The sequence below is a fragment of the Lycorma delicatula genome, chromosome 2, assembly GCF_047948215.1.
Source record: "Lycorma delicatula isolate Av1 chromosome 2, ASM4794821v1, whole genome shotgun sequence".
Classification (NCBI taxonomy): domain Eukaryota; kingdom Metazoa; phylum Arthropoda; class Insecta; order Hemiptera; family Fulgoridae; genus Lycorma; species Lycorma delicatula.
In genome coordinates, this window is record NC_134456.1 from 184,763,622 (window position 1) to 184,787,264 (window position 23,643).

Genomic DNA, 23,643 nt, shown 5'->3' on the forward strand with positions numbered 1-23,643 from the left:
TCTTAAGATAATCTTTTAGTATATGATTTTTTTTTAATCATTATTTGCATTATCAAGAACAGTTAATTCAAGTGGATATCCATTGAAGAGAAGCTGATAATTAGTTACAAAAGGCTATTGGAATAATTTGAAAGAAACTTTTTATTTATTTATTTTTTTTTTTTTATTACATTAAGTAACAACAGCAAGCAACAATCATTTCAGTTTAAGATCTTAATATGACTAAGACTTTGAAATTTTGAAACGTATATATTTATTTATTTCATAAACAATTTTTATTAATATTTTAATTTTCTTTTTTTTATTACTTATTAATTTTAAAAATGGGCCAGATAGAAAATTGACTGTTAACTGTTGTATATATAAACATTTTTTCTTATACTTGTGATGTGAGCAATATACCACTAATATATTGGATAATTTTCTTAAATAACTAGGGAAGCAGGAATTTATGGTTTGTATAACAAAAATTCAATTACATTCAATAGCAATAACTTACCTTTACACCAAGGATTGAAGATAATATAAAATGATTCTTTATGAGTGTAATTAATAGGGTTACCATTTATAAGTTTTGAGTCAATTTCCATATTCCACTCTCCCACAATGCAGTTTGCTGATGGTGTAATCTAAAGAGAAAAAAATGAAAATCAATTTGTTTTTATAAATAATTTATTAACTCTAAAAAAATTTATGAATTATAATTACTTTAAAAGACTAAAAAATGTTTTACACCAGCATTAGTGATAAGAAATATTTCTTTTGTGAAACTTCTACCTTGTTAGATAATAAATTTCATAGCATGATCAAATTAATACACAACAAAATGTAATAATTTAATTGAAAAATGTCATATTTCTTCAGAAATGATGAATGAGTTATTAGGATATAGAAATGCAATGTTTAGATCATTGTTTGACTTCCACAAATACATAAAAAAAGTTCTAACTTTTCAGATTTGTGCTTGTGATGAATGCATGAATGTTTTGACATCCCTTTGATAAAAAAATAACAAACTAATAAAAAAAATATAAATATAAACAGTCGTTCCAACAATAATTTATCTTTATCAAACTAAGCACAGAACCAGTTTTGGGTTACACAATACAACACTTTGTCCTATGTGTCCTTATTTGATTCCACTACCTTTTTAATATATCACTGACCGATTTAAAAACTCTTCCCAACAATTTATTTAAAATTATATTAACAATTTTCTTTTACAGAACAAATATTGTTTTTTATGAGGTATTAATTGACACTAATTTTAAAAAAAAACCTGAATTTTCCTTAATATGAACGAATTTATACATATTTCCACATACAAGGAACATGTATAAATAATATGATGACTTTTACAATGTTATATTCGCATAGCAATATGTTTTATATGCTTTCTTTAATATTTTTTTCATATATTTACATTTGATGTTTGTTAATTGCTTTGACTTAAATTTGACTCAATTTTTTTTACATAAGTTTCATAAAAATCAATTTTTATATAAATTTTATAAACTTAAGTTGTAAATAATAAATGTAATATACTGTTATTTTGGTGAAGGTTTCACCACAGTTCCCTTGATCAATCTATACAAATGCTAAGGTAGTTTCTTCTGGTTATTGATTTAATAATACTGCATATAATTCTATTTAGAGTAATATTTAGTACAGTATTAAATCCAAGTAGTAAGACAACACTGAATCGATGCATTGGCAGGTTTTTTTTAACCAAAGCCCGTTCTTTCCTTTATAAACATTTAAAAGAAATATTAATTTAAAAATTTAATAATTTATTTGAAAGACAAAGGCCAAAATAATGATATTGAAAATTTAAGCATAGGCCTCCAGCACTATAAACAGAAGTAGTTATTTTAAGTCTGTAAGAAAAATTAATATGGTGTAAAGAAGTGAAATAATTATTATTCTAAAAATCTTAACCAACTCATCTAGCTGAGCAGATAACTTCTAAATAACAAATATACCAAAGATGATTAGATCATTTAGTTATTGTAAATCTGTGAAATACAATTTACAAAATCAATTCATCATTATAAATTAATATCTTAATCATAAATATTAATGAATTTGAAGCCATACTTATTAAACTGTTCTTGCAGATTTTCATTGTTAAATAAACTAAGTACAGTTTCCATTTTGCTAGGTACTGCCCAATATTGGTTCTGTTAAATTAATGTCTGTAGCAGTTTCTCTTTTTGTGTAAGTAAAAATCTTAACTGTGTCAAATTAGCTATTCTTAACCCCCAAATTGGGCCTGGCTGAATGGTTTTAATAGTTCAACTGGATACATCTAAATAGTATACAGATTTAGGAAGGAAAAAATGGTGTTCTGTATGGAAGCCTGAACTGTTAGATATCTGGAAAAGAGTAGTTTGTTACAGTATTTCCTGTATTTAAGATTGTTAACATAAAATTGTTGATAATTATCATGTTGCTTTAATTTGAGAAAAGATACCTCAATCTCTCAAGGAATTGTGAACGAATTGAGTATCAATTTCTTTGTTTGTTATACTTCACAGTACCTTTGTTGATAATTCTCTTTCTTATTTTCCACCCTTTTCCATTATCCTTATTCCCTTGATCCTTTCCTCCCCAGTGATATTCTTTGGATTTTACAAAAATTCTGACAGGATCAGCAATTGCTAAGGATGTGAAGATCTTTAGATCACTTCAAAATATATTGCAAAGATCTTTAGGCACGCTGTTTCCATGGGAAATACAATAGATGTTTAACCTACTTTCTGTTTTAGGTCTGTTCCCTCTAAATGATATTTATGTATCAGTACGAACTGCATCCTAAAAAAATATTACATTATTGCTACATTTGTAATTACATCCCAAACAAAATCTTAATTTATTACAATTGACAGAAACAATATTTTCATCACCATAAGTATTATATATTTCAACAGACATAATATATATATAACAGTGTTTCAAAAAGGACACTTTATTATGACGACGTGAATTTATAACAAAAATATTAATGTTAATAAAATATTTACACAACAGTATTCAAATTACCTTTAATAATTTTACAATAGACGTTCAAAATGATTTCCTGTGATCCTCATACAGGTTCCTACATGTTTCATAACATTTGCAGTGACTTTTCATAATAATAATGTTTGAAATCTTACTTCCAGCGTTAGCCATCAATTCATCAAGTGTATATGAATTGTTTATAAAAACTACACTTTTTAAATACCCCCAAAGGAAAAAGTCTGCTGGTGTAGATCTGAGGATCTTGGAGGCCACACCTTTTAATATCAAACAATGGCCAAAAAATTCCCTAATATATCCAGTGTTTCATTAACAGTAAACCACACAATCTACAGATTTGCCAAAAAATAAAGGCCCTATTACACGAAGCCTGGAGATCACACACCAAACACCAATTTTATGTGCGTGTAATGGTAGTTCATGAAACACGCAGGAATTTTCAGCGCTCCTTATTCAGCAGTTTTGGCTGTTAATGTGTTTTGTCTATTAATTCATGTGAAACCAAACCTTGTCACTATGCAGAACATGATGCAAAATTTCAATACCATTGCCATTAACAAGAGAACAAAACCAACAACAATACTATAAACGTTTTCTGTGGTCTACTTCCTTCAGTTCTTTAATGACATCAATGCGATAAGAATGCAATTGTAATTTTTTAGTAGCCCTGAAAGCTGTATGAAGATAGTGAAAGCCCAGCCTGTGAAGATAACTTTCTCAACAATTTTCTTGGTGAGCAAGTCAAACGTTCTTTCACATCCTCAAGAACTTCAACTACTAACAATGTTGGTTGACCTGTGCTTTTCCAATCTTGTAGACTCCCAGTCTCATGAAATTTATTAATCAAATATGATATTGTCAACTTATTAGAAACTGAAGAATTGGGAACTTGTATCCGATATTCATCTTTCACTTTTTCATAAGATTTATGTATGCAATAAGTCTCAATAATCCATACACATTTGTCTTTGGAAAACAACATAGTTAACACAATAGAGACGAATTTATACTGGTATAGTACTAGTGCATAAGATGGACATTTCAAACTGTTACAAGCTGGTAACCTTGAGTACAGTGTTGCCAACATGAACTCAACATGTAGGGAGACATAAGTCATGTAGGGAGAAATAAAATTTACCTATGCATGACTTCTATCTTCTTATCTTTGAGTTGCGTTCTTTTTTAAACACCTATTATATATTCATAATATATTATTATTAATAATACTTGTATTATTATTCATAATAACAAAACTACATAAATCTATAATAACTTATCTTCTTACAGTGTACAAAATGTGATTTCATAACTCATAATCAAGTATTTTTCCTAAATTTTTTTTACAGTTTTTATATACCTGAACTGATATGACATTTTCTGATGATCTTAAAAATAATACGCTCCATTCTTCTGCAGAATGTTTTATCTTGGTTAAGAGAGGTATGTTTATAAAAGTACGTTGTCCATAGCTGGGAGTTTTGGCATCTGTTTAAAAAAATTTACACCATAATATTTTAATATTTGAGTTATATACTCATATTTTTATTAATAATTGTTTAATTTAATATTTTATTGATAGTTTCAGTTAAAACTAAATTTTTTGGATAAATATAACAAATTTGAAAGATAATAACATTTAAAGTTATAAGTATGTAAGAATCATTATTTAAGTCTTTTAAATTATTTAAGTAATTATTTAGGTTTTTTTAATGAACAAAAGGAGGAGGTTCCAATTCTACTGTATTTATTATTAAGTAAATTTTTTTTGTATTTTTAACTTTTACTCTTCATCAAATAATGGTTCTTACATGCTTTTTCTTTAACTCACTTTCGTTCCACGGTTAATGTTTTGGTTAAAGAAACAAAAGCATGGGGCGCGACCTATTTTACACCTTAACTTTAGTTCATCCAAAGAGATTTATTAGATACTGTATATTGAAGCTATCATTTCCATTTTGTATCAAAACCTTTGTCACATTTAATGAATTTATGTAGATATTGAATATGAGAGCGCACCCCATGCTTTTCATTGAGGTAGACAACTTTATATATATTATTCTGTTGAAAACAAGATTATCTTCTATTTAAGTTTAATGGGTAATCCATTGTTTGGATCACTTTTTCCTCAAATTGAATTGAATTATGTCTATGCTAAACTTAATTTTTCAGTAGTCCTATACTTTTGAAAATATTATTTTTGTATTATTTTGAGAAAGTTCCTGTAATGGTGCCACTGTAAGTTTTTTCTGTAAACTTTAAGCAAAAATTTCTTAACAAAAATTACAGTGCCTTTTTAGAGTATGTGAAGATATTTTACATGTTCATTGTCATCATTACTGAGAACTAGATTATTATAAAGTAATGGTATATAGCCTTTCAAGAAAAGTAATTGGAAAAAAGTAATTAGGGTTAAAAAAGTACATATTTGCATACTATAGATAACCTCAGCTTAGATTTGCTATGCTTTTTATCTTATACGTACTTCTCTTAATGTTGTCTCTATGCGTTCCTTCTCTTAACCTATTAAGTCACAAGTTTGTTGCTTTTGTATAGTGGCATTTTTCATATGGGCAGCCTTTTTGGTTATTCTAAACAAATGTTAATTATATAATAATTTCCACTTACCAACAATTTTTTTTATTATGTCTGAGCACTTTCAGATATTAATCCATCATCAAGTACATTTATGTATTATGCATATAATTATTTCCTTCACAAATTAATATATTAAATGAATTTTGAATTTTAAAAACAAAATTTTAAATACAACTATTGATCATCAAAAGGTAAAAATAATGTCAACGTTGTCCGCCATGTCAGTATGAAGCTCTCAATTGTTATGTTTATTAGTATGAAGCAGTATAATCAAGTTAAGAATCAAAATTATTGTTTAATATATGTTTAAATAACAATAATATTGATTCTTAAGTTGTTATACTGCTTCAAACTAATAAACATAACAATTGAGAGCTTCATACTGACATGATGGATGTCGACATTATTTTTACCATTTGATAATCAATTGCTGTATTTATAATTTTTGTTTTTAAAATTCAAAATTCATTTAATATATTAATTTGTGAAGGAAATAATTATAATGTATAATAAATAAATGTTCTTGATGATGAATTAATATCCTAAAGCGTTTTGGCATAATAATAAAAATTGTTGGTAAGTGGAAATTGTTATACAATTAATTTATATCAATACCAATGGGCCATTATTAATAATAAAATTAATTTAAACAAATATTATAATTAAAAAAAGTGTAAAATAAAATAAACTTTTTTTTAAATGAAAATTTCTTTAAAAAACCATTAAAAGCTAATAAACAATACTTTGTAGATTATTTTTCAACTCAAGCCGTTTTGAAGTTGGTGTAAATTTAAGGATTAATAAATTGTTATTGGTTAATGTGGAGTGATCCAAAAGGTTCTGGGTTTGAATCTTGGTCAGGCCTGGCATTTTTAAACACTACAAATTTCATCTGACATCAAGAAACTGTAATTAAGTGCCAGACTGTTGTTTTGGGAGTAAATAAATTGTTTTTCATTTGTTACTAACTCCTAACAGTTGAAATTTAAAAAAGAATTGAAAAAGTACTTATTAGTAGGTTTTTTAATCTAATTTTTAAGTCTATTTTAGAGGAATTTGATTTTAATAATTTTATCTTCACATTAAAGTATAAAGTAATTTTTTTATTTATTTACTCTGAAAACTCTGGATAGGACACATTATTGGGACCAGATGAAATATCTATGTTTGAAGTTATCTATAGATAACTTATAATAGACTATAGACTATAATAATATTATATAATATTAACAGACTATAGTCTATTAGATATGTTTATTTTATTTGTCAGTATTTATTAAGATAGAAATAAATAAGATACATATTTATAATACAGGGTTTATTTGGACCCTTTTTCCATTCAAACATTCTTTTGAATGTCATTATAAAAGATTATTAATCGAATACAAAATATTAATGTTATTTTATATTATGCTTATACAATCAATTACATTAAATAAAAATAGCATATTAATATTAATACAAACATGAGCTGCACCAATAAATATCATCCTACACTTATTCATTAGTAACATATGTCAAGAAATATAAATGAGTGACTTAAATCTAATATCATTTTTATGCTGATAACTAATTCTAGAATCTAATTCCAACAAAAATTTATAGGCAAAACATATTCATGATGAAGATGATTCTATAATAAAATATTAATCATCACATAGTTAAGAAATGAATCTGAGGAAAATTTATATTGGGTAGTGTGATAAACTTGAACCTATGTTTATCATTAAAATATAAATAAATATCATAGTTGTATGAACTATGTGGTAAAAATTAAACCATTTTATTGACCAATCAAGAAATTAAATTTAATTAGAAATAATAAAAATGTATTTTTTTTATTCATACAATAAACATTTAATAATACGTTTTTAATAATTACATATGAATATAATAAATATTTCTACAGGCTGTCACACCTATCAAAACCGTCCACTGTATTTACCATAATTAAATAAAGTCTCTATGCAGACTTTATTTAAGTATCAATTAATTAAAGTTGTGCCTTTTTAAATTATGTCTGATGTCTTTTTTGATTAAGTAAAAATAAGTGCACACACATTCACATAATATTATCATAAGAATTTTACACAACATTATCATAAAAAAATGTAATTTAATAAAAAACACTGCAACTGAAAATGATTGTAATATGAAGGACATTGATAAACTGATTAATTTCAGTCTAAAAGTATTTCATCAAAATAGAAAAAATTTTTTTTTTATATTCCTTTAAATTATAATTAAATAAAAAAATAGTTGACTAATTATAAAAATGCCATTAATCTATTGTTTTATAAAATAAAATGAAGACAGCAAAACTATTAAACAAAAATGTTACATAATTACAAACAGACATTTATAAAAAATGCTTTTGGAATATTTAAAGCATATAAATATTCCCAACTAAAATATATGCTGATTACATTAGGGAAAATAAACATTATTTTCAGTATTAGAAAACACCCAATCATTAAAAATCATAAGCAAATAATACAAATCCCCTACTACTGAAAAATGCACATAATAAAATCACAGCAACCAAAATAAAATTTCTTAAGTGAAATTTGCTTGTACCAATTGGATTAGGGAAATAATACATTTAATTTAAATTCTTAAAAATTTATAATATTTAAATTAGGTACAAAAGAAAAACATTATTTTCTTTATTAATCAACAATTTTATGCAATAGTGGCAGAATTATTATATTTTTATTTTGGTTACTGTAGTAAAGATAATAATATTTCTAAATGCAGTAGAAAGATTTTTTTGTCAATGTTATGGAGATTTTATTATGATGCTTATCGCTTCATTATTTTATATTATATTAACTTTTAAAGTAAGAAAACATGCAAAGTTGGGTTACTTTTTAAAATAAAGTATTTATATAATTTTTTTTATGAAAAATGTTTATATAAAGTGTAGCTTACTTACCTTTGTACCTAAATACAAAGGAAACAGCATCTGTTTTCTGATCGTAACCACGAGAAAGAGTAATATCAACCTGGAATGGTTGACCACGTCGTATAATAAGCTGCGGCTTATTCTCTCTTCGTACAGCATAGTACTGCTCTGTGTGATGTTGAATTGAATTTGTTTTTAAACATAAATCTACTTCTTGTACCGCTAGTACTTTATCATGTCCCTCATCTTCACCTGAAACAACAATATAGAGATAAAATTTAGCCATACCAGATGAATGATAGTTTTATAAATGATACAGATGGAATAATCTAAGTGCAGTTTTGTTTTCAGAAATATCTGTTTTTAATTTTGTCTAAACTATCCAGTTTTCTTTAAATTTTTAATTGTAATATTTTAATGTGTTTGAATCATTTATATTTTCATTATTTTTATTTATATCTCATTATTTTAACTGCACAATACACTCTGAATTCATTTATAATACAAAAAAAGTAATAGTATAATAATTATGGTCTGAACCAGACACAGTTTTTCTAGGAAGATGAATTCTGACTTACATTATATTAGCAAAAGAAGAATAAAATTAAGATTGATGATTGTTAGTCTTTTACTTATATTTTTTATTCATAAAGTACAAAATATATACTTAAACACATGCGGGAGGAAAAACATATAAACTATGGCTTTCACTTAATATATCTTCTTACTGGGTCTCAACATGTATGAGGTTAATTATTCAAGGCTTTTTTTAATGCTCCTCATCCGTACATTCCAAAGATTTATCCCATTTTCACCAATCTGCATCTACTTTGATGACAGAATAAATTCTTAAATCATTTCCAGTTACCTTACTCCAAACAATGAGCTTAAAGATTAATTATATCTTAAAAGTCTCATTTCAGTAGCCTATTATTTTTATTACTTTTTTTTTTTTTAACCTCCAGGACCATCGTTAGGTATTGCTTCAGAGGATGAGATGAATGATTTGTAGCATCTGTGCAAAATGCCATGCCTGACTGGGATTCGAACCTGGGACCTCCGGATGAAAGGCCGATATGCTACCACTCATGCCACAGAGGCCAGCCATTTCAGTAGCCTGAACGAATTGAACTGACTAAGTGACTGAATTTCAAAATAACTAAATCATTATCAACAAATGGTAATTTCTCTAAAATAAGTCCCTTGCATCATATTCATCTCCATTTTTTTCTATTTCATGTTAACCTTTAAGATCTTAAGAGTAACCATTTCTTTTTTGATTGACTATAATCTTTATTCTTTTTCAGCTTCTCTTGTTTTCACTTTCATTTTGATCCTTTTGACATTGGATTAATCCCTTTCCTCTCATGATATTCCAGACAATTAGCTTTCCTATTGTACATTTTTCTAATTAGATTTTTGTTCTCATTAACTCTTCTACTTTTCATTTTCATTTTTACCTGTTTGCTTAATCTTGTTCAATTTCTTCCATGATCATATTTCAAATGCCTCCAGCCATTATTTTCTTCTTTTTTTCATGATCTATGTTTCACATCTGTACAAGTATTCTCCAGACATAATACTTTTTTAACATAATTATTATTAGACATAATAATTTTTTAATCATTTTAATGTGCTGTCATGTTTCATCATCCTCCTTAAGAAATAATAACAAACCCTAATAATTTTTTCTTTAGTTACACTAAGAATAATTAATTTATATTAGCTGTTTATTTTTCAAACAACGTTTTCTCTACAGACTTTTCTTTGTAAATGAGTATTAAACATTTTAAGCAGTCAATACTTTTTCACTTTCTAATTAACTCTATACACTTTTACTCATAATGAAATTTAAATTAAAAAATCCCTGTTCTTTAGCTGCTTGTAATTTTTTGTCATCATTAATCTAATTCATAAAAGCTATTTTTTTTATTTATTCTATGTACAATAATCTTTTAATTTCAGCACATTTTCTACAGTCCACATTTTCAATTATTAATTGTACCTCTTCATTTCCTTTTAACACTAAATTTATTAATCTTGTGTACTTTAATATGTACATCGTCTACCAACCAAAATTTTTTTTGAAAAAAATATAATAAAGGTTTTAACCTACAGTATGCTTAAAACCCATTTACAAACCATTTAAAAACTATTATATTCCAAATTTTATTCATCTACATAACCAGTATGTATATATTTTCACTACTTTCTATCATTCAGTGTTGTTAGTAACATTTATGACATGCTACAAATTTATTTTGTTTTTAAATATTTGTTTTTATTTATCATAAATAATTTATTCCTAAAGTTCAAAAACACATTTTTAAATTATAAGTATTCTTGATGTGTATATAATGAGAGAAAAATATGTACACAAACAGTTTTTTCTTAATATATATATATATTACAAAACCATAAAAAACTTGCAATCCATGATAAAATACCACCCATTCACTTATAATTTTATGTTAAAAGTATTTTGAAACTTATTAAATTATTTTTTTTTTTAATTTTTAAATTAAATTAACTTATCATACTTTAAAACCATACAAAAATTTAAAACCTTTTATTTAAATTAAAAATTATAATCCCAACAAGACATAGAAACATAAAATATAAAAATTTAGAAATATAAAATTTTTTTAAAATTGCAAAGATCAGTTAATTAAAATTAACCAAAAAATGTAATTAAAACACAGATAAAAATTACATAATTAAAAATTAAAACTTATAAAATAAAAACATAAACTTCAGCAAAGCAAAATCATATGCTGCCATTTCATTGATTTTACTTTACTCAATTTTAAACAATTTTTTATATTTTTAAATTTTGATATAATATGTTTTTATCTCTTGTTGGAATTATACTTTTTAATTTAAATAAAAGGTTTTAAATTTGTGTATGGTTTTAAAGTATGAAAGTTAAATTTAATTTAAAAATTAATTAGTTTAAAAATATTTTTAACATAAAATTATAAGTGAATATCCATTTTGTCATGGATTGCAAGTTTTTGATTGTGTAATATATATGCAGCTGATGTGAATCAAAAAAACGAAAGCGCTTCTGTTATGTAATGAAATAAGGTAAGTCATCCTATTTCAATTGTTCTGTTCTTAGAGTTCATCTATTAAATACAGATTAATCTATTGGTACAGAGGAATATGGTTATTAAAAGAATTGCTTTTAAAAAAAAATTAATATATACAAAACATGAAAATTCAGTAGTAGATTAGAGTGAGAAGAATTTGTTGATAGAAATATTGTAGAATTAGTTTGTCTCCGATAAAAAAGTGTTTTTGTTTTATTAATCATCCAAAATGGTCACATTAGTTACAACTCATTACTTGAGAATCCATTAATTTATCAAAATGACATATACTGATTATTTTAAAAAATTTTGATAAAGCAAAATTTATTAAAAATAGATGAACTGATGATATTTCATCTACTAACGAGTGACTGCTGTTGTAATGAGTACTTTGGGTGCCCTGACCTAACAATTATTTTCAGTCTAATATAAGTTCTTCATGAAAATGGCATAACCATTTCCAAGAATAACATGCATCCCATGCCTACTAGTACAGAATAAATTTGTTTCCCATAACCTTCTTCAATGAACTAAATATACTGTAGTATACATATACAAACATCCCAAGTCTTCTGAAATGCATATAATGTTCACCCTATAAGTGATACTTTCACTTTGCTCACCCCAGGAACTAAGTGAACATCATTAATGTCAGAGAAAGTAACTCAGAATAGTGCTGCTTCTACCTCAGACACTTTTTACATTACTGCAGCCATAAGGAAGGCTGAAAATAGATATTTAAAGACAAAACAATTAATTTTGCTTAATCTTGAAATAAATACTCTGTGGGGGGAACATTGCACAATTTCTGATGTGCCCCGTAAGTAGGGGAACCTTCTTATATTAGCGGTAGTTATCTTTGTATTCAGTGAAACAAAAACTATGATGTAGTATAAACTATATTATAATTTGGTAAAAATATAACCTTAAAATCTAGTTATAGGTCATTGTGTATGACCTACATATAAAATTAATTAAGAGTCAAGACAAATTATATTGGTTATGGATAGAATTAATTTTTTTTCTTGTTTATGATTATATTATGAATACATTGAGGAATCCTTTATTTTAACTCTATAGAGTCCAAGGTAAGCAAGTCTAATAAACATACAATAGTAATATTATACGTATAGGTATGTGTACACCTATACATGTGTATAGGTGTACCTAATATATATATATATATATATATATATATATACACAAACATTCATATTATTTAATTAACAAACTATATGACTGCTAAGTTACTGAAACTATTTACTAAATATCAATTAATTAATGATTATTTTTATAAGTATTTCAAACTAAAAGAGATGAAAAATAAAACAAAGATGGTTTAATTATTCTTCTACGTTTTGTACTTTTTATTTAAGCTCACATAAGTGAAGTGCTGTAATTTAACACCTCTTTGATGTTTAGTACCTTGGATATAATATCATTTACGAAATGTGTAGAGTGGAGTTAAAAAAAATTCAACATAGGCTTCATCAACTGGAATTAATAATACCAGTTAAACATCTAAAAGGTAAGGTATCCAAGATGTAGAAATATAAATTTCCTGCAGTTTTGAGTCTTTCTAAGAAAGGATATTACAAGACAGACTACTCCTGATAATTTATCTTGCACCTAATAATTCGATGTTGCCTTACTATGAAAGAAATATTTGCCAAGTGCGTACTTATTAGCTTTCTTTTTTTCTTTTTTATCATGAATTTCTCAATTACTTAGATCCATTTCCATTTCTTTTTACTCATATTTCTTCAGAAATTTTTAATCTCAATGTATTTTCTAAAATTTAAATACTTGTATATTATATAATACAATTTAATTATTTATTTTATGTATTCTACTCATTGACTCCCGATGTAGATTTTTCCTTTTACAAATCATCCATTATGAAAATAATTGCCTTAATTATACATAATTTTCAAACCTAACTTTTCTATTAAAATTCAAATATCCTAACTTTTAATAATTCCTTATTTCAAAGCATCTAAATTTAATTAACTTTCCTATTTCCATTACCAAAAGGTGCTGCACATCACTTCTTTAAGAAAGTCCTTTAAATTTTAAATTTACATTTGACATTAATATAATTGTTTACAGCATAAAATCTTCCTTGCTTGTATTAATGAGCTTTTAATTTTTTTACAGTGTTAATTTTACTAACAAAATAAAAAGTTATCCTTGTTTTATTTATAATACTCTTATTTATTTTAAACAAAGTTTTTTTTGGCTTTAATTAATGCCACTTAATGAAAATATATTATTTTATTCCTAAAAGAGTAGAGGCATTGTAGTGCACTGTTTGAAGATAAAAATATATGATAAATTAGTTGCTTTACATTAATTTGTCTTCTCATGGATTATGATACATGTATCTGAGAAACAAGAGACACCAATTACAATTTCTTTCTGTGAAATTAATGAGAACTAATGTTAAGTTTTTATTCTGCAATCAGTCCTTGTGATAAATAGAAAGAAGGTATTAACTACATTTACATTTAGGTATTTACCTAGGTATTTAATTTAGGTATTTATTAGGTATTTACATTTCAATGAACTTTGCAGCTGATGCACAACACTCTATTCTGTATAGCACTCTATTCTGTAATATTTTATTCTTCACTTTTCCTAGACAGCTTTTTATCATAGAATTCTTGCTATTCTAATGAATGGTTATGTAATTTTCAAGCATGATTTATATAGCACACTACATTTTCTACAACCACTTAATAATATATATATTATATTGGTATATTGGTTCAAGTAACCATATTACTAGATAGTAATTTTAGATTATATCAATTACTATTTAAATTTAGTAAAATATTGTAAATAAAGTGTCAGGTGACATTTTTCTATGTTTCTTCATGTGTGTCCACACATGGAGTGTACTTTGTGTTTCAAAAAACATGTTTTAATGGGTTATTTCAGCAGACAGAATAATATAAATACTGTTGTCTATTAAAAAACATTCCTTTTATAATTTTTGCAGTTTTAATATCCTGAAATTACATGTATTCAAAAATACAAAATACTAGGTTAAAAAAAGACGCATTTCTTCAACCTAAATGTATAAAATGTGGTGTTACCTAAGATGCTAATAGGGCAATGATTTTTTTAAGATTCTTAAAGTATACAAGAAAGTATTACAACTAGAAGGAGATATTTCTTTTAAGACTACAATTGTTTTATCAACTTGTATTGTCTTTCTTAGACTGAAGTGTAATCAAGTTGCAAAATTAAGTTTTGTACCCTTATCTCAGAAGTATTTCTAGTTTGTATATTACTATAAATATATATAAATGGTCTAAATTTATCCATCAGGTAATTTAGTCTCATCAAGGTGTAATCTGGTGGCACCTATCCAAGTTTCCTCAGCAATGGATCTGTCAGGATTTGAGAAACATCTGCAAAATCCAAAGTATATAATCAAAAATATGGAAATGGAGCAGATGGTGAAAAGGTCAATCTAAAATAACCTGTCCAGAAGATAACAAGATAACTTAAGGGCTTCATTCAGGTAAAAGGCACCCATCCTGTTTCACAATACGTTGTAAGAACATTTTCACTCAGAAAGAAAAAAATTATTATTAAGTAACAATATTACATTGACCAGTATGACTGGTTTTCTTTGAGAAAAATAAGAACATCCAAGAATAGGTAAAAAGCTAATTAATTCAACAATCCCTGGTATTTTTTTGCATGAAAAAGCTGAATTATAAACCTTTCAGTCAAAATCGCATTGCAGACATGAACAAGTTTTGCCTAATCAGAGAAGGCAGTTAAATACTACTTTCTTTTATAAGTTTTACTTTTAATAGTTTTTACTAAATAGCTAGCAATACATATGAGGCGTTTTTATTTGTACTTTTGGTATCTAAGGAGAATTTTAGCATAAAATAGTCAAGGAATAAATTTATGGGGTTCAAATGAATCAGTAAAAACTTTTTATACTTTATTTAAAACTGTAATTTTCTGTAAGATTTAAAGAATAAGAATGATTTCTAAATTATATTACTAGGGAAGGGAATAAACATTAATTAAGCTGTACTGTAATAGCTGGTGAAATTCAGCAGTATCGTTGCCAGATTTTCATCTTTACATACTGTACGTAAAAATCTATCAAAAACATCTTATTGATTCTTAGAAGTCTGACTCTTGTAAATAATGTCTATAAATAAATGACCTCGATAATATTCTGAGATTACGCAAAACAATGCATAAAGTAGAGAAGTTTATTAAATATGTAACATGTGCTAAATAAAGCAATTAATTTAAAATGATATATGCTCTGTTTTACGTTATATCGTAATGGTTATTTCAATTTGCTTTAGTTTACAGTTTTAAAGAATATATTTGAAATGTAGTACTCTTACTAATATTATTAGCAGATGGAATGTTAAAAGCTGCCAATATAAACAATATTTATTGTTCATTGTTGAATTCTCATTTTAGCTTTTCTAAGTTCATGGAATAAGAACGTGCAATGTGTAGCTTTACACTAAATATTGTTCGTATATTACTACTATCATAACAGATTATGTTTTAATAATTTGTTAGTGTATTAGAGTGTATCAGTTTTAATTTTTTGAAATACAATAATTTTCATGAAATTAAGCTTTTCAAAATTAATATCAAAATAAATGTTTTGTTTGATAATGCTTTATTAAAATAATTCAATTTTTACAAATGTTCCTACACATTAACTGAAATAAATTTTTTCTCTGGATTTTTTATTTTTTTTATATTCAGTACCTATTTTCTCAAATTTAATTAAGTCACTCTTGTAATTAGTTTTGTGAATATGTAAAAATTTACTGATGAAGATCTTTACGGCCAGTAAAAAAGGAAAGATTTTTCTGGCCCAGTCTCTTAACAGTCTTAAGCCAACAAAACAAGTTTTGTCACCTACAAAACAGGAGTAAGAGATTATTTGTATTTTAACCACCACTTACTAACCAATAATATTTGTCATAAAAATAAATAATTGCTAAATGAAAAACTTAGCCAGTAACACAAGAATATGTTTATTTAATTTACTAGATTAGGACAGTTTGTTGTCTTTTAAATGTATGTTGGCATTGTCTTTTAAAGTATAGTTAATTATAACGCTGTGAGGAACCCAAAAGACTTACTTTATTTAGATTGAGACAGCATCTGGTTGGTGTAATATATTCTCAAGGATAAGAAATAATTAAAATAATAAGTATATATTTAAAAAATTATACATTACAAAGCTATGTTTGATCGTAATGTGGTTTTTTAAGTGGGATGGTGGGGTTGTAACATACTGGATAGCTTTAATAACATACATGTACTAGAAATTTTATTTCCTTCAACATTTTTATTTGGTAAACTATTATTTACTCACAAAATAAAAACTAGTTCAAGAAAAAAGTCAATTGAAAAATGTAGAGTTAAAGAATTTTTAGTCTAATTATGAATTAGTCATTTCAAGTATAAAAACTTCAATAACGACAAAATATTAATAATAATAATTAATGAGATTATCTATGAATTTAATTATTTAATAGACCTATTTATCAAGAATTTTGTTTTCTGATATTTTTTTAATTATGCAGTTAACTAATTATTAGTAATGAAATGTAGTAGAAATAACAAAGATGGACCGCTGAATGTGAAAATAGGAGGAGAAAAGATTATGGAGGTAGAAGAATTTTGTTATTTGGGAAGTAAAATTACTAAAGATGGACGAAGCAGGAGCGATATAAAATGCCGAATAGCACAAGCTAAACTAGCCTTCAGTAAGAAATATAATTTGTTTACATCAAAAATTAATTTAAATGTCAGGAAAAGATTTTTGAAAGTGTATGTTTGGAGTGTCGCTTTATATGGAAGTGAAACTTGGACAATTGGAGTATCTGAGAAGAAAAGATTAGAAGCTTTTGAAATGTGGTGCTATAGGAGAATGTTAAAAATCAGATGGGTGGATAAAGTGACAAATGAAGAGGTATTGCGGCAAATAGATGAAGAAAGAAGCATTTGGAAAAATATAGTTAAAAGAAGAGACAGACTTATAGGCCACATACTAAGGCATCCTGGAATAGTCGCTTTAATATTAGAAGGACAGGTAGAAGGAAAAAATTGTGTAGGCAGGCCACGTTTGGAGTATGTAAAACAAATTGTTGGGGATGTAGGATGTAGAGGGTATACTGAAATGAAACGACTAGCACTAGATAGGGAATCTTGGAGAGCTGCATCAAACCAGTCAAATGACTGAAGACAAAAAAAAAAAAACTAATTATTGTTAATCAATCTTCATGAATCTATTTAAAATTAATTTTTAACTAGATTTTATTTCTATTCTGATTTGTATCACATAAATATGACGTATTTCTTTGTTAAATTAATAATTCATGAAGATTTTCGTGAAGGAATGTGAAACAATAATTTATACAACAATCATTAAATAACATAAGAGGGGGAATTCGCTCCCTTCGCAGCCTATTCAACAGTGATAATAATTAGAATTTAAATGATGATGATAATAATAATTTAATGAAAATAATTTTTCCATAGAATCTATTTATAAAATTAAAAACTGTATTAAATTTTAACAATTTTAATTATTCCTGATTTGTTTTTTCCTGGATATCTTCAACAGTTAAAAAAATCAGAAACGAAACATGGTCTAATTCTTTTACTCTGTTATAAAAGAAAAGGAAAACATTTAATGATTACTTATAATTATTTTAGGTTCATTATCAACTATAATTTCATGTAGCATCTAATAAGACATTTCATTGTTTTGTGGGAAAATAACAAATCATCTGAATTAACCTTCAAATATCTCAATCTTGTACTTTTATTTCTTCATCTTGGAAAAAAGCAAACCATCCCAATCAAAGGAAATGTCCCTCTGTGAGTTGATCAACCTCTTCCTCTGCATCAAGCTTCTTCATAACTATCAACCTCTTTTTTTCATGTACCCATAGAAATTATATCAGCCGCCTTACTGATTCCAGCAGTGGTGATGTGCTAAATCCTTCTAAGAGCCAATGGGACAGCTGCTTCTTTAATGGGGCTCAGTAGGATACCAATTCTGAATTCGTAGCCAAGATACCTATCGGCTAAGACTGGGCCTCCTAAAAGTTACAATCTAATTCTAAATCTTACAAGTTAATTCTAAATCTAAATCATTTCAACATTTTCCAACCAAACACCTGTAGCCCTAAAAATTTGGCTTATTTTAAAAACCCAGAATTGAGGCCGATAAATGTACAGTAGTCACATAAACAAAATGTTTTTCTGTTTTGAAAAAAAACATGTTTTGTTGTTTAAATTAATAACATAAAATTCCCTGAACCTAAGACAAAGCTGTCTGTATTAATTTCATTTTCATAACGACTTTTTATATTCAACAAGAAGAACTCTTATAAAGAAGAAAACTTGTGGTTTTAATTTTTATTTTAAATATTTTATGTTAACAGTATATCTTGAATGATAAGACCTATGAAATCCCTGCAAATAATTTTTTAAATTGTATTTTTTATATACTTTATTATAATGTAATTTTAAATTGTATTTAAATAAAATATTTTAAAGTTAAAAAAAGGTTTTAAATTTATGTTTTCTTTTATGGAGCTTCAAGTCTTCCTCTTCACTGAATGAGTATATTTAAATTATTTTTTTCTTTATATTCTAAAGAAAGTTTCTTTACTATTCCAAGTGATTTTTTTAAAATTTGAAAACAATTTTTTATACAATATACAAAATTGTCACCCACACGTTCTTTAATTATCCTATATTAAAGAGCAATGTTTGTCAGCAAGTTTTTTTGCAGTCATGTTTTTTTAATTTCTAATATTTATCTTTTGTTTCCACCTATCTTACATAAATAATAACTTTTTGAAGAAAGCTTACTTTGACTTCACACACAATTTGAAGATAATCATTACTGAAATCTGAATTGTTGTAGCGTTACATGCGCTACAATTCATGAAAATTAATTAAAAAGCTTACAATAAGAGATGAAACATATTTCCACGATTAAGAGAATGTTAGTTTATTCTTGTTAGCTGTATTTTTCTGTGTATTTATTTATATTTTTTTTATAAAAATACTGGTTTTTTGCCTCTGTATTTCTTTCAAATGGCTTTTGTTCATACGAACAATCTTTTTTGTAGGTACATACATATTTGAAATAAAAATAAAACTGCAGAATGTATGAAGAAATTAACTAAAGAAATAATAAATAATAAAACCAATAAAGAAAAAGGATAATTGTTCATTAAATTTTAACCTTTTCAAGTCTGTACCAAAATCAGATCATTAGATTAAGTTCAAGCATTTGTTTTTAATTTGTCGTTGGCTTTAAAAAGTCAAAATTTAAAGAAAATTAAATGATTATTTCAACATTTTTGATAGTCTTTCAATCATTTTTTTTCTTTTTTAAAACTTTCTTGATATTCTTTAGTTTCATTAAACAGCTGTCCCTACTTCAAGAGATAAAACATTAAAATAAAAATTAAGGTTAATATAAAGAAAGATGTGGGGTTCATAAAATCAGATGGGTATCTATCTGATTTGATAACGTAAGCCTGTATGAAGTTTTTTATACACTTCGATTAAATTTGGAATTTTAATAAATTCGACATATAAAATTATAATCTTTTACACTATAGACGGTTTCCTCCTACATTTATGTAAAAAAAGTGGAATTAAATATTTTGTAAATATATATAAATATAAAAATTTAACAGAATCATGAACTATATCAAAATATATTTTAAAGTAGGTGGTTAAAGCTGTTAGGTTGACGACGATATGCAATGTGTGGACATCCGGACACACTGGCTGACCTTGATTGCCCTTTACCTCCTTTTATCTCGTCTACACCGGAATGAAAAAATATAGAAAAATCGTAGATATCCATCTGGCTTTGAATTAATCAATGAATAATAATTTATCACCATTGTTGATTTTAAAGGTGACCTAATGTAAAATATTATTCGTTTGCAGATAACTATTTGTAATATTTGCCAATAATAAATCAATAATATGTATTTATTATTTTTTTGTCTGAAAATAATCTTTTTTTTTATCAATGAATATGAAACTATAAATGTACATAATATTTTAACGAAGTGACTTTATGAATAAAATGTAGGATTAACGTAACTTGTGATGTCATGCGTTCTATATTGCATCTTGTACTTCTACCGTTTTTTTTTCTGTATCTACTCAATATCTTAAAGAGAACAGGCTTTTTTCTGTTTCATTAAATTTTAAAGCTGTAATTCTAGATTATTATAAAAACCATTTGCTATACACCCACTTTATTATTTTAATTATATTAAGAAAAACTATTTCATCAGTTACATACTCGTAATTTCCTAGGAAATTTTATAATAGCAGAGAATGGCTGTATAACTATTTATAGTATTATCGTAAGAACAGACTTTAATAGTAATTTATTTAAAAGTAAATACATACAAATATTAAAATTTAAATGATTAATATCTATTACGCCTTAATAATCAACTGAACTCAAAGGAAAGTAACCTATTTAGATGGATATTTGTCTGTCTTGTTTTTTTTAGGCCTGTTGCATGAATTAGATTTACCAGAAGGGTTTTCTTAACCGCGGTAGTCATCCTCTGTGATTTACGATTTGAAAAAAATAGAATTATGGATATTAGATATCATACACCATTCTTCTAAACCCAAACCAAAAAATAATTTTTTTTTGAAATTCATTAAGAAGGGCGGTTGCTATCATCTAGAAGTACTTGAAAAGCGGATTTCAGAAATATATGCGAAATTATTATTACTATATTCATGAAAATTAGTTGGTATATTTAAATATACAATTAGACATAACAATGAAAATAAAACAACGATAAGTGAAATAAACTTTATAATCATTTTATATATATATATATATATATAATCATATTCACATGTATAAATAAAATTAATATATATGGTTTGAATATATATAATGATTAATTATATATACGTATATATTATATTGTGCATATTATATATATATTTATATATATTGTATATATTTTCTTTTGTTTGTAAATAATTAATTTTCACGATATTGCAGCTTAAAAAAAAGGAAATATTGTACTTCCGTTGCCATTTTTAATAATTTGCCGAACCATTTGAAAAATATTCTCACCAATTCTTTGAAAATACAGTTAAATGATTTCTTATGGAAACATTCTCTTGATGAATTTTAAAATAATTCTATTAAAAAAAGAAGATTTATCTGCATTCCATTCAATGTGTACTTAAAAGTGTTCAAAATAATTTTCAATAATGGCTTCTGAATTGTAAATATTTTGCAGTAATTTTTTATACTTAACGTATTTACTTTAACATTATATTAGTGTGTACATTTAAATAATAAACGAAAACTTTAAACACATATGTTTTACCCTATATTTTTTTTATATTTATAATTTACCTTAGATTGACGTGATCTATCTAACGTATTAGATAGATTTCATAAGAAAGCTACCTATTGTAATGGGTACCATATTTCGACTTCCGGAAAATTTCGGCATATCTTCGCGTTTCATATCCCCCAGATCCCAAAACCACCGTCTGTTCAAAAATTTATATATATATATATATATATATATATATATATATATATATTTCACTTTCTTGTAGACACGATAACTGCCGTAATTCTGCGCCAGTCACTTTCAAATTGATACATAAAATATACAACCCAAAATCTCCATCGAGTTCGTTAATGAGCAAAGTCGGACCATGGAGATGGAATTGGGAGGGGCTTTTTCGAAAAAACAAAAACAAAATATCACTATAACTTTCTTATTCAGTAAAATATCGAACTGGTTTAAAGTTCCTACTATTCTTTAGATAAGGGCCTAAAACTTATTTAAGTAAAGTTTTTTGATATCACATCTTTTTAATGAGCTAGTTTTGTACATATATAACGTCTAATATATAAGTATCAACAACTGTTTGAATTAATTTATTATTTAATAAAAAATAATAATAAAATTTTCTTAAAAATTTTATTTTTTTAACAAAAACAAAGCTATTTATAGAAGACATGTTAAGATTCTATTATATTAATAGTTTTTTTCTTTAGATAAAAAGGAAGAACATTAGTGTCAATTATTATTACGTGTATGTTCTACATCAATTTTATTTATCTAATTGAAATTAAATCTATACACTAATTTAATTAAGATATATTATTCAAATTTGCCTTAAGCATTCTAAATAATTTTAACTTTTTTACAGTACAGTATTTAAAAAAGTTATATTTTAAAGAATTTTTTGAAAGTATCTGTTTATCTTAAAAGAAAAAAATCGTTTTGACTTTTCGATAATTATTTCGTTTTGATAATTATTTTTATGATACAGTGGAATAATGTTATCTTTATATTTAGTAGTCATATCGAAATGATCTTTTTTAAAATAGTAAGTAGTTTTGAAGTACAAACGAAAAAGTTTGGTTGTTTACTAAAATAGTATCATCTTTATATTATAAATATGATACTATTTAAATGCACCCATTATAAAAATTTACACTGTCTAAAGCAATCAATTGTCGTTTGCAGGAAAATACATTTTAAATAGAAATATATCATATTTCAGTTAATATAAATATAAAACCAGTACTTGTCAATAATAATAATGTACTTTAATACGCAGAAGTAACAAGATATTTTAATTAAATTTTTTTAGTATTAACAAAAGTAACATTTAATTATACTGTACTGAAGAACAATTTAATTACATTTATGGAAAGGTTAGAATTTGAATAGTTGATGAAATCATAAATTAAGTTAATTAAAACAGATTACACTTAAATTATAGAAAGTTTTTGAGAGTTGGTATTTTTCCGTTACATTTAGAAGTATTTTTATTTATTAAGGAAAAACAGAAGAGAGTATTGTAGAATAGCAGAATCACATTTTATTGAGTTTTAATGTAGAGTTTTAAATTCAGATAAAAATTTGTAAAGATAGCTAGTTGAACGCGTTTACTGTAAAGGTTGATTTGTTGTAA

General features: G+C 25.6%; 1 protein-coding gene across 1 annotated transcript in view; it reads right to left on the reverse strand.

The window, feature by feature from the left end:
- The window catches only part of Tg (Transglutaminase), a 118,545-nt gene that overhangs the window by 39,939 nt on the left and 54,963 nt on the right, over positions 1–23,643 (reverse strand). The window contains exons 2-4 of the mRNA XM_075356827.1: positions 8,552–8,773; positions 4,379–4,506; positions 500–629 (exon numbers count right to left, since the gene is read on the reverse strand). Of these exons, the coding sequence (XP_075212942.1) occupies positions 500–629; positions 4,379–4,506; positions 8,552–8,773 (480 nt within the window). The remainder of the gene's footprint in view (positions 1–499; positions 630–4,378; positions 4,507–8,551; positions 8,774–23,643) is intronic.